At 37.9% G+C, this 12,633-nt stretch overlaps 1 protein-coding gene across 1 annotated transcript in view; it reads left to right on the top strand.

Annotated features, from left to right (window-relative positions):
• The window catches only part of mpped2a (metallophosphoesterase domain containing 2a), a 73,333-nt gene that overhangs the window by 13,676 nt on the left and 47,024 nt on the right, over positions 1–12,633 (top strand). Inside the window, exon 3 of the mRNA XM_089129980.1 lies at positions 3,531–3,712. Within this exon, the coding sequence (XP_088986106.1) occupies positions 3,531–3,712 (182 nt within the window). The remainder of the gene's footprint in view (positions 1–3,530; positions 3,713–12,633) is intronic.

The raw sequence follows: 12,633 nt of genomic DNA on the forward strand, positions 1-12,633 counted from the left end.
GCTATCTATCTGTCTGTCTGGTTCTATCTCTCTCTCTTTCTGTCTATCTATCTGCCTATCTGTTTGTCTGTCTGTCTGTCGCTATCTATCTATCTATCTATCTATCTATCTATATATATATATATATTTATCTATATATCTATCGCTATCTATTTATCTATCTATCTGTCTGTCTGTCTGGTTCTATCTGTCTTTCTGTCTATCTGTCTGTCTGTCTGGTTCTATCTGTCTTTCTGTCTATCTGTCTGTCTGTCTGTCGCTGTCCGTCCGTCCGTCCGTCCGTCCGTCCGTCTGTCTGTCTGTTTCTATCTATCTGTCTATCTGTTGCCATTTTTCTGTCTGTCACGTTCTGTCTGTCTGTCTGTCTATCTGTCTGTCTGTCGTTCTATTTCTCTGTTTGTCTGTCGCTCTATCTCTGATCTTTTTTCACAAATGTGCATTTTTTGTTGTTTATATAGAGGCGATAATGTTGTCGTTTTCAAAAACGTTGAAGCTTTTGACGTGTAAATGACAAAAAATAAAAAATCAGTTTTTAGGTAAAAACGGTGTTGTGTAAATGGCCACTGAGTTTTACGATATGGTAGAAGTACCTTTTTGTGGATATCTTTCATCACTTGTCACTTTAATGCATGATGCATCACATGATGACTGAGGGCATGATGTTAACCGTGCTATAGAGGGAAAATTTCATATTAGAAACCAGCTACTTGTCCCCTACCTCAGTCTTGACCTGACAAACAACTGTGTCTGCTATTTGCAAACTTCAGATTCTTTTTTGGTAAGGAAAGTCAAAGGAAGGAAGAGAGATCCACAAATAGCACGCTTATGTTCGCCCTCTGAAATAGATGAACTGTGGCTGTTTTTGAAGCTTTGATACAGTTCAATCGTTCGTTGTTCCTGAAGGTTAAAGAATCAAATGAGCGCTGTCAAATTGAGTATCTTTGAACAGAAATCAAAACGCTTTCCTATGCAATGACACATGTATCCAATAAAAGAGCCGCGGTGCATCCAAAGTCTAAATGTGTGTGCTATTCTGTGCCTCACATATCTAAGTGTTGTTTTCACCCTACTTTTTCTGTGGATTTGAATGACAGTGTCTTTATTCGCTTCGTTTTTCTTTCAAGAGTTATATTGGCTTTTTCAGTGTCACACACTCGTATATTTTCTCTCTTTCTCTCACTCGCACACACATTCCAGTTTAGCTCTAATGCAATTTCAGCGGCACCGTAAGCCGAATAATCCTTTCTTTTCTCTCCTCGACTAATGAATATTTAAACGACTGAGTGAATATTTAAAACAATGAGCAAATATTCAGAAGGCTCTGTCCGGGCATGGCTATATTTGTGGCTGTGGTGATTTTGGTTTTCATTTTAGAAAGCTAAGCACCTTGAAAAAATCTTTTGTCAGGTAACCTAAAAAAAAATGTTGTAACATTTTAAATAAATTGGTTTTATTCAAGTCAAAATATTATTTTAAATCACTAAATCAACCTGACTACAATCAGCGGTATAGTTCCACTGGTTTAAAGCTTGCAAAATCATGCAAGTCATGGGTTTGATTTCCAAGTAAAAGGTCATTTTTAAATGTGCTTCAATGAATCGTCATTCACGATTAGACTTGGAAAGTTCTTTTAATTATAATTCTATATTTGGTGTTAAAAAGTTGAAACAAATCCTGTGAGTCACGTGTTCAGGTGACACTGAAAAGATACGTAGATCTGCTTCCATTTGGAAAAGCCTTGTTGACTCTAATAGATTCATATGACCGTGTGTGTGTGTGTGTGTGTGGGCCACAGAGTTCAGCACACCAGCCGCTTCCATAACTAGATCTGTCGAGTCTTTTATATCTCTGTTGCTGGCCTGACCACCACAGACCACATTTAATCAATACGTGTGTGTGTGTGTGTGTGTGTCCGCACTTGCTTTTATTTACTGCATTGTGATCAATAGCAAATATTATTTTCTGTCCGCCTGTTTCTCCCTCTCCTTTTTTAAAGTGTCATGATTTTCTGTGCAGGTGGTTCATTTCAGATACGAGTCGGTCAAACGTAATCACGATTCAGTGCACAAGCCACTGACAGTGGAAAATGGGTGGCTCTTTCTTTCTTTAGATCTATCTATCATAAATATGTATGTATACGTGTATGTGTGTACTTCTTTTTTCTTGTCTGTTCCCTCCTTTTTTGATTACGTGCCATTTCTCATCATGTGCTATTTTCTTTTCTTCCATTCGAGTAGATGCTCTTTTATGTAGTGTGTGTGTGTGTGTGTTGTTGCACTGGCCCACCTCCCTTCCTAAGGTTCCTTTATATTTTTAGTCGGACAGGAGATGTAAGTGTTAATTAGAGAGCCGAGGGCTTTTTGTCGACTGACAACCCTTTTAGTAATGAAATAATAGTGGGGGGGGGAACAAGCGCGGCTTATTGGACGTTTCTGACTTCAATTACAGCCAAGATCCTTTTTTTCTCCGTTCCTTTGGAGTTATAGAGGAGAATTTCTTCTACCCCCCCCCCTCATCCCCCAAAACTATCTTTGGGAAAATAAATAAAAGGATGTTCAGACAAGAGGAGAGTGATTCTCTTAAATAGACATCAAATGTGAGAATTTCTAAAGGCTGCTTCCATTTTCAGAGCTTTTGCAATAAAAGATTCTGCTCTAGTTTTAAATTTGACTTCAAAAGCTGTGGATGAAAATAATATAATAATATCTATAATAATAATATCTGTTTGTCTGTCCAAGTTTTATTTTCAATTATGATTTTGGCTTCCAACAAGCCAAATGATGATTTTTATTTTTAGGGTTGTACGCCACATTTAGCAGAGTTTATCACACAACATTTATACTTTACAATGACATTTGTCACATAAGATATGTTTATCTTCTGTAAAAGTCACATATAGATGTGTTGCAAATAACTCTTTTGTCACTAAATGTGACAAGAAAAATGTGAGTGTCCAGCCTCTCACGGGGATTTCGGATGCCCCAACGCCTGTGATGAGACGACTCAACGCCTGTGATGAGACGACTCAACACCTGCGATATGTTATGGCGCCGTTTGATTCATAAACAATATTTATATTTAATATTTATATTTAAACAATATGAATGTAAGCCAGAGGAGAACTGGCCCCCGACTGAGCCTGGGTTCTCCCAAGGTTTTTTCTCCATCCAATCTGATGGAGTTTGGTTCCTTGCCACTGTCGCCTTGCTTTTGGCTTGCTTTGAGCTTGCTCAGTTGGGGTTATTTAGTGTTTAGCAATGTTGTTGATCTGTGTTGTGCTACTTTCATGTTATCACTGTGAAGCTGCTTTGATACAGTCTGTATTGTGAAAAGCGCTCTATAAATAAATGTGACTTGACTTGACTAAATAGATGGATTGTGCTGGGTTCTTCTCTTCAGTCACTACATTTTTAGTTTGTATATTGTATCAGTTTTATACAGTTAATTCTGTTGATTTTCATGCTCCTAGAATAACCTCCTTCTCTTTCTCTCCCTCCATCTTTCTCTTTATCGCTCATTCTCTTTCTCAGGGTGGACCCCATCTCATACGACACTCCCAAGCCGGGTGGCCACACGCGTTTTGTGTGCGTGTCAGACACACACTCACGGACAGATGGCATCCAGATGCCTTACGGGGACGTTCTCCTGCACACAGGGGACTTCACCGAGCTGGGCCTGCCCTCAGAGGTCAAGAAGTTTAACGACTGGTTAGGTAAAGAGCTGCGATTAACCACCGTTTAACCCCCTTGCATCACATCCGACCCTCACACACGCAGGGTTTAGCGGCGTGTGAAGTGGTGGTGACAGGTTTTAGTGACTGAAGCTAATGGTCAGAAAAACTGAGTTTCTCCTTTCGGCATCTGTCAACATAACAGAAAGTGTTCGGTGAGCTGTTAGCACCGTTACTGGATTTTTTTTTTCTGTTCAGTGAAGAGTTCTGGGTTGTACAAGTAATTTTGTGAGGTAAAGAAAGAAAGTTTCTTTAACAAAGAAAAAAATCGGCCAATTTGTTTTTAATGGTAGTGTACCATTGTAGCTCGTAGGGCTGGGCGATATGGCGATATATATCGTTACCGCGATAGAAAACGTCAGACGTAACAGATTTTTTTATTCCGTGTATACCGCGAAATGCAAATAAGCGGGCGTGGTTAACTCCCGTGCAGCGCGCGTGAGACTGATGCTGAGATTTCTCAAAGAAACATGGAGAAAGCAGATCAAGAGGATCCACAAAGGAATGACATTTTCTAAAGGATTGTTGTTAACGTGATATGTTCGGGGGGAAAGGCAGCCGTCAACTTGAGCAGAGCAGCAGCACCCAGGCTACAGTTTAGAGGAGTGCACGTTCGCAACGGGGAAAGCATGAAGTTACTTGATAACAACATTTCATAGGCTATATCAATATCATTACGAGAAATAACCTTAAATAATGTATAGTTATCCGCTTCTTTCCTTCTCTTATGTATAGTTACTTTTTAAACATGAAAATCGCATTCAGCATGAATGAACATCCTGCTTGTTAAAACGAATGTATAATCTTGTTTCTGAGGCAAAATTACTAAATATGCAGCGCGAGTTATATATTTTTTAACTCCAAACAATTGCCTACTGAACCAGTTGATAAAATCTTCCTTTGATTCGATCCGTGATTACAACTTCACTCTCAAATTAATCGATCGCATTTTGTTGATGTTAAGACGCGCGCGTGCACATGCACTGAGAGGGAGCGCGCGGTGTTCGACGCACTGTTATAAGGTGTGTATAATTTAAACTACTAAGTCAACACTAACAGTAGCTGCGGTTTGGTTTTCATATTGCTGCTCTCCTTCTTGTCACTTCTGAACTGACGGGTTGCCAGATATAACAAAAAGAGCAAAACAAGCCCGTTAAAACAACAGTGTGTGCAGTCTCCGGTTGTGCAGGAATACCCTTCTCCGTTAAAAACGCAGTATAATAAGCACATGTGGTAAAAAAAATATTATAATTATATTATATATATTATAATTATATTATAAACTGATTGATGAAGTAAAGCAATGCATGAGATTGAAAAATTATTTAAAGTTGAAATGCACCTATGATATCATAACATATCAATCTGTTGTGGGAAGTTCATCTAAGTTTATGAGTGTTTTTTGTTTACTATATTTTGATATAAAAATAGTTTACCAAATAAATCATTTACCAAATAAAATAAAAATAAAACAAGGTGACATACTTTTCATTTCTAAAGTATTTGGGCTTATTTAAAGCCCTTTTTGTCGATTTTTTTTTTTTTTTGAGGATAACTATATAAATAACTATATCGTAAAATATATCGTTACCGTGAAATAAAATTAGTCATATCGTGAAACACAATTTTGGTCATATCGCCCACCCCTAGTAGCTCATATTGATTGATTGGTAAAATATTGGTAATCCAGAGTAATTTGATTAAATATAATAAACAGTGTATATATATATATATATATATATATTTATATATAATTTAGTTTGTACTTACAGCTCATGTACTTATAGCCGGCTAACAGTTTTATGCAGTTATTTCCGCATGTATACACTCACCTAAAGGATTATTAGGAACACTTGTTCAATTTCTCATTAATGCAATTATCTAATCAACCAATTACATGGCAGTTGCTTCAATGCGTTTAGGGGTGTGATCCTGGTCATCTCCAATCTCCTGAACTCCAAACTGAATGTCAGAATGGGAAAGAAAGGTGATTTAAGCCATTTTGAGCGTGGCATGGTTGTTGGTGCCAGACGGGCCGGTCTGAGTATTTCACAATCTGCTCAGTTACTGGGATTTTCACGCACAACCATTTCTAGGGTTTACAAAGAATGGTGTGAAAAGGTAAAAACATCCAGTATGCGGCAGTCCTGTGGGCGAAAAATTCCTTGTTGATGCTAGAGGTCAGAGGAGAATGGGCCGACTGATTCAAGCTGATAGAAGAGCAACTTTGACTGAAATAACCACTCGTTACAACCGAGGTATTCAGCAAAACATTTGTGAAGCCACAACACGCACAACCTTGTGGTGGATGGGCTACAACAGCAGAAGTCCCCACCAGGCACCACTCATCTCCACTACAAATAGGAAAAATAGGCTACAATTTGCAAGAGCTCACCAAAATTGGACAGTTAAAGACTGGAAAAATGTTGCCTGATCTGATGAGTCTCGATTTCTGTTGAGACATTTAGATGGTAGAGTCAGAATTTGGCGTTAACAGAAAGAGAACATGGATCCATCATGCCTTGTTACCACTTTGCAGGCTGGTGGTGGTGGTGTAATGGTGTGGGGATATTTTCTTGGCACACTTTAGGCCCCTTAGTGCCAATTGGGCATTGTTTAAATGCCACGGCCTACCTGAGCATTGTTTCTGACCATGTCCATCCCTTTATGGCCACCATGTTCCCATCCTCTGATGGCTACTTCCAGAAGGGTAATACACCATGTCACAAAGCTCGAATCATTTCAAATTGGTTTCTTGAACATGACAATGAGTTCACTGTACTAAAATGGCCCCCACAGTCACCAGATCTCAACCCAATAGAGCATCTTTGGTGGAACGGGAGCTTCGTGCCCTGGATGTGCATCCCACAAATCTCTATCAACTGCAAGATGCTATTCTGTCATGGCCTACATTTCTAAAGAATGCTTTCAGCACCTTGTTGAATCAATGTCACGTAGAATTAAGGCAGTTTTGAAAGCGAATCCTAATAATCCTTTAGGTGAGTGTATATCTACAGTATATAGTAGCTTTAATATTGTACAACTGCTCAATAATGCTGTGTCTACATTAGAAGAGTCCAGTCAGTTTTGCATTAGTTTGAGGCTGTTTACTAAAAAGGAGCAATCAGCAACAGTAAAATGAAGAAAAAATCCATTGAAAATAAATATAACGACTTTGAATGAGTTGTTATGAAGTGAAATATTTTGCACAACATGTTAATATTAACAACACAGCTGTATATATATTTGATTAGAAGCCAAAAATGTATACATAAAATTCATAGCAGAAAAATATATTTATATTAAAATTCTGTTGTTGTTTTTTTCTCCACGGACGAACTAGGACAATAGTGGCGGGAAAGACAGCTCTGTTGATTATAATTGGTGTGAATCAGTTTTTTTTTTTTTTTTTTTTATGTAGACGGTGTGAGAATTTAGTGTTTTCTACATGACATTCTAATTACAGATTCACAGGAGAGCAATGGGTTCTTCATTAGCAACTAATTATGCTTATTTATGTAGGGTTAAATTCAACATGGTTTTATGTGTAGGGACAATCCTCTAAAAAAATGATGTAGAATACAGATGAAGAAATAACTGAAGATTATGAATATCACTATATAGAAAAGAGTAAAGATTTTGCTATGTATTGAACAGGTTTTTGGAACGTTTTGCATTCCCGATTCTGGACAGATTGGTAGTAAATATTAAACATTAGGTTTTAGGAAACCTTAGCATAAGTTGCGATTTATAGGCAGTTGTGTGTTAAAATAAGCAGCTGTCAATAGCAATTGCAAACGCATGTTTCCATTAAAAAAAAAAATCATGCTTTTCCAGACAAATATATGATTTGTTTTTGACAAAAAGCCTCAGATCGTAACCAGCTTGCAGATGTTCTTACTGTGACACACTGTGAGATTGATAGATTTGAGATTGAAACATGAGTCATGATCTCCATAACTCTTGTTAATATCTGTTTGGAGGCACTTGATGCGTGACGTGCTCTCATTATTTTGAGCTTTGGGACAGCGAGAGTTTCACACACACAAAATCTAGTTATGTAGTGTGTGTTAGCATGCTTGGAGTTTGTAATTTGCATAAGTCTTGGTCTTTTTATAGTGTACTCTATTTAAACCAAACCTTGTTTTATTCTTGGAAATTCGTCTTTTAATGCGTTTTCATTTCAGTTAGAATGTCATAAATTGGTTTGTTTGAGTTTATATTTAGCTTTAATGGAAGCTACTTTTAAGTGGAATTTTGTTTACTGATGATGACTACAAGATGTAAACTTGACAAACTTGATGACTAAAATTGATAAATGTATGAATATACAACTTTACCACTCTTTACAAGTCCTGTGGTATCGCCATTGTTTTTTTTTTAGACATTGGGCTATACTATGTTAAAGGGATACTCCATTTTTTTTTGGAAATAGACTCATTTTACCACTCCCCCAGAGTTGAACAGTTGAGTTTTACCGTTTTCAGAACCATTCAGCTGATTTTCTGATATTTAGAAGAATATCAGTAACCAGACAGTTTCTGGTCTCATTGACTTCCATTGTAGGAAAAATATATACTATGGAAGTCAATGAGACCAGAAACTGTCTGGTTACTGATATTCTTCTAAATATCAGAAAATCGTCTGAATGGATTCGAAAACGGTAAAACTCAACTGTTTAACTCTGGGGGAGTGGTAAAATGAGCCTATTTCCAAAAAAAAGTGGAGTATCCCTTTAAAACCATTTATTATGATGTGATGGTGAAACTATAGAACTTAAAACTTACAATATATACACCAGGGTACTGAATTATTTCTATATGTTTGTTCAATTGGTGTTGTACAATGGTATACCATGGTTCATGTCTAAAAAACATGATAATACTGTGTTTTTTATTGATATTCCTTTGGTTCCTTAAAATGTAGTGTAGGAAGTTTCTGTATTGTTTTGATTGTGTATGTAGTAAATCCTGCACCTCAAACCCTTTTTGATCCTGTGCTTTGGTTGAGGTGTAGATTAAAACCCATGTGATTAACATCCAGAGCTCTATTGGCGCCAGGGAGTCCTGGGCCGAGGTTTTGGGATGTTGGCACTTGATGCAGTCATAAAGTGGTCACATTGACCCTGTGGAGCCGCTCACACCGCTGACCTTCAGACCAGCATGCCTGGTGTATTGTCTTGTGTGTGTGTGGATACTGTGTATCCATTTGGCCTCTCGACATGCCACAACTATCTAATGTCGAGAGCAACTAAATAAAAGTGCTGCTGTTTTTGCATCACATTTAATTGCATATACTCTACACAAGAATATGAACACAGACACTTCCAGCTACACAAACCCAATTTCATACATAATCGCAATCCTGAAATGTGTCAAACAGCAAATACACTGTTGTATTCTCACAATGGGTCCTACACTTTCAGCTTATCTCCTCTTCTGGTTAAGCAATGGTTTAAAGAGAATCTTGTTAAGAAAATAGTTAAAGGTACAATATGCAAGATTGTTTCGCCACTAGGAGTCGCTAACCTCTTACAATAACAAAGGTGTATATTAATGACGTATATTCCGCATTAAGTGGAATTATGGATCTTGTCGTCAAGCTGGATCTTTTATGGATGAGTGAATACATTGATGTTTGTAACATGACTGCAGTATGAAGCAGAACGCGATTGCAAGACGTATACCAACTCCACACGCAACGCGAGTCCCGCGGAAATAAAGGAAAAAGGACATTTAATTCTACCGAACTACAAGCAACAGCTGAATTACTCACACAGGTCAGTTTATTAGATGAATGAAACTTGAGGTAACACAGCGCTGCTTCACTTGCTTTAACAGTTTCACTATCACACTAAACGCAATTTGAGTGTGTTGAATGTTGTTAGTTAGGTTGTTTGTTGACTGAATGAGACTATAGATTAAAATTAGAGAATAACATACAGATCATATTCTAACTTTTCATAATGTTGAACTGTATAACATTGATTAGTTTTATATACATTGATTTGCTCACCTGTTTGCTCAAGTAACATGTAACACTCGCGTCTCTGTCACGTCAGAGTCAGTCGTGGACGTGGAGCTCTCGGCATCTCGAAAGATGTTGATCTTCATTTTAGTCCTCATTTTGTCTCAAAGTCTGCTTGCTATGGTCCATAATGTTTGAACACAACCCTGCTAGGGACACTCACGCTGTTGAGCACGCATAACGGGCATAACCGACCCAGTTGTCCACGTCTGTCGCCATGGTCACTATTGCAGTACGAGGTCAAACCTGGCGGAAACCGGGGGTAACGCGGATATGACGTCATTGACTGGCGACTCCTCACCCCTGCTCACACGCCCCGTTTCCTTGGTTAAAAATTTTCTCACGATTTACAAATAGTTGGAAACATTTGGGATATTGTAAGTAATCAACTAAAAAATATATATAACATTGGCCTAGTGGTTTTTGGATATTTTACTGCAAAAATCCTGCATATTGTACCTTTAAAGTCAATATGTTTGCAACTTACCTGATTTGAACAGTTTGATTCAGTGAATTGGTTCATTTAGAAATTAGATTCGCTGAGTCATTACTCATATGTGTTTGTAAAATGCCATTTTACTGTGTTTTTACTTAGCAATATATTATTTTATAAGAAAACAATATATTTAGTTAAATACGGCATTTGCCATTGTTTTCAGTGCAAGGTTTTTAGTTTTATTTTGTTATAGCTACTATTTTATATGTATTCAGATGCTCATTTTTGAGCCCCAAAACTGCTCTGCTTTTTCTATATAATAAGAATTTTGTTCATATATGGAGAGAAATGTAGATAGAAACTAGTAGCTTGTAGCATAGCTAACTACTTGTTCCTATAGTTTAGATATTTCATTAATTATAAGTAATCTTGGCAAGTTGCAATTTCCAAGTAGGTTCCCTGACACGGTATTTGTACTTGCAGAAGCTTAATTTTTGGATGTCATAGGCTCTCAGTTTGTCCTTCGCTTCGTCATTCCATCCATGCATACTCTCTTGTCACACATGGTTGAAATAGTGCATCAGAAGGGATGAAAAGGAGAGAGCTGTCAGCAGTCTTTCCATCCATCCATCTATCAACGTTCTTGACGCCACTTTTTTTTTTGTATCCGGCATGTGACACCGGTAACTTTTGAAGTGCCTGGTGGTCGGAGAATGCTCCGACTTTCTTATTATTCACGTTCCAAAGGAAACCTGACATTGAAATTATTTTTCACATCATCGCTTTTTGTTGTAAACACACAGCTGGGCGCTGATAGATAATCTCATGATGGCTGAAAGCTGTCTTCTGTCAAAAACATGTTTGGATATAAGAGTTTAGACAGTTTCAAATAAATCGTTCCCTCGAACATGACGTGATGATGGAGTAGTTTATATAAGCCTTTTGACAAACTCAAAAGAGCGACGCTCAGATGAGCCTGTAGTGGATCTTCAGGAAAGCTAATCTTTGTGTTTTCATTATCCGAGCCAAAGAATTCCGGTTATATTTTCCGTAGTTTCGTTGCATAGATGCTTGCATTTCTTTCCAAGGTCGCTAACTTTGTTATTTAGCAGTGGGGGACAAATGATGCAGTAGAAAAAAAAAACATAAAGGGCCTTTATGAGTTAAACTTGCGAGGGGAAATTGGTGTTGTTTATATGAGACCTTTTAAGTACTGCTGGGTTTGTCATTCCTTTCCTTTTTTCCTCTCTCTCTCTTTTGCATTTGCTTCATTTACCATGCATTTTTTTTAAGCGTAGCTCGCTTTTGTTTGTTTTTCTGGCAAGAAAGCCCAGCCGCTAATCATTGTCATTGATCACGGTTTTTGTTGATAAGTGGGATCGATTCTCAGGAATCGTTCGGTGGGAATGAGGTTTCTTTGCTAAAGTTTAGTTCTGCTCGATATCTCGCCCGTGAGATCTGACCTGTGCCTCTCCGCACGGGATTCATGAATGCAAACATGGATCTGTGCTCCATAAATAAGGAGCTTTTCTAGGTCTTGACTTCGTTTGTCTGAGTTCACTGTTTTTTCTTTGATCAATGCAGGGCAGCCAACAGATCTTATGTCCAATATAGATCAGCTTTGTTCCTTTGTTTTGCAACGTTGTGAGGGCGGCAAAGAAAGTGTTTGCATGCTGGGATATAGCGATAGTACACCTTATAATAACAATTCTGTTATTAGTCATCCTCATGTCATTGCAAACCTTTATGACTTTTGTTGTATTGAACAGGAAAGGTTTATTTCTGAAGAATATCCTGCCCGCTCTTTTACAGTAGGCTTTCCAAAGGACTCATAAGCATCATAAACGTATTTTAAAGTAATGGCCAAGATTCAAGCTGTATGATTCAATCAAGAGCAATGGCATTGTTTGATTAATGGTGCTGTAACTTTTTTACTCTTAAGGGGGTTGCTCACCGGACGAGAAGCGCCGCGCCACGCAGTGCCATGTCTTTAAAATTCGAACACTTTATTCTCAATGAGTGTACACACACCGGCGGCGCCATTCGGCATCTGTCCGCGGCGCCCAGCTACGGCTCAGGACCTTGTTCAAAACCCTGCTGCGCTACAGAGCGCCATTTGCGTAGTTTTATATTAAATTTGTCTCAAATCGTCGTTAATGTACATGGCTTCACCCTGTGCTGTTTTCACAACGCTAGCTAAATAAAGACTATTGTATTTTGTGACATAGTTGCCTAGACAACGGATAACGTTACAACAAAATAAGACTTAACGTGATAGATTTGATTAACATTCAAACATCAGCTATTATTCAATCAACATAAAAAAAATAAAATAAATTAAGTTAAAACCCACATTTCGTGATGAGTTGATTCAAAATTGATCTTGTGCGATTAGAATGTGCGCGCCTGGTGAGCGATACCTGGAGTTGTCCTAGATGTG

The sequence above is a fragment of the Pimephales promelas genome, chromosome 1, assembly GCF_988280905.1.
Source record: "Pimephales promelas chromosome 1, fPimPro1.hap1.1, whole genome shotgun sequence".
NCBI classification, from domain to species: Eukaryota; Metazoa; Chordata; class Actinopteri; order Cypriniformes; family Leuciscidae; genus Pimephales; species Pimephales promelas.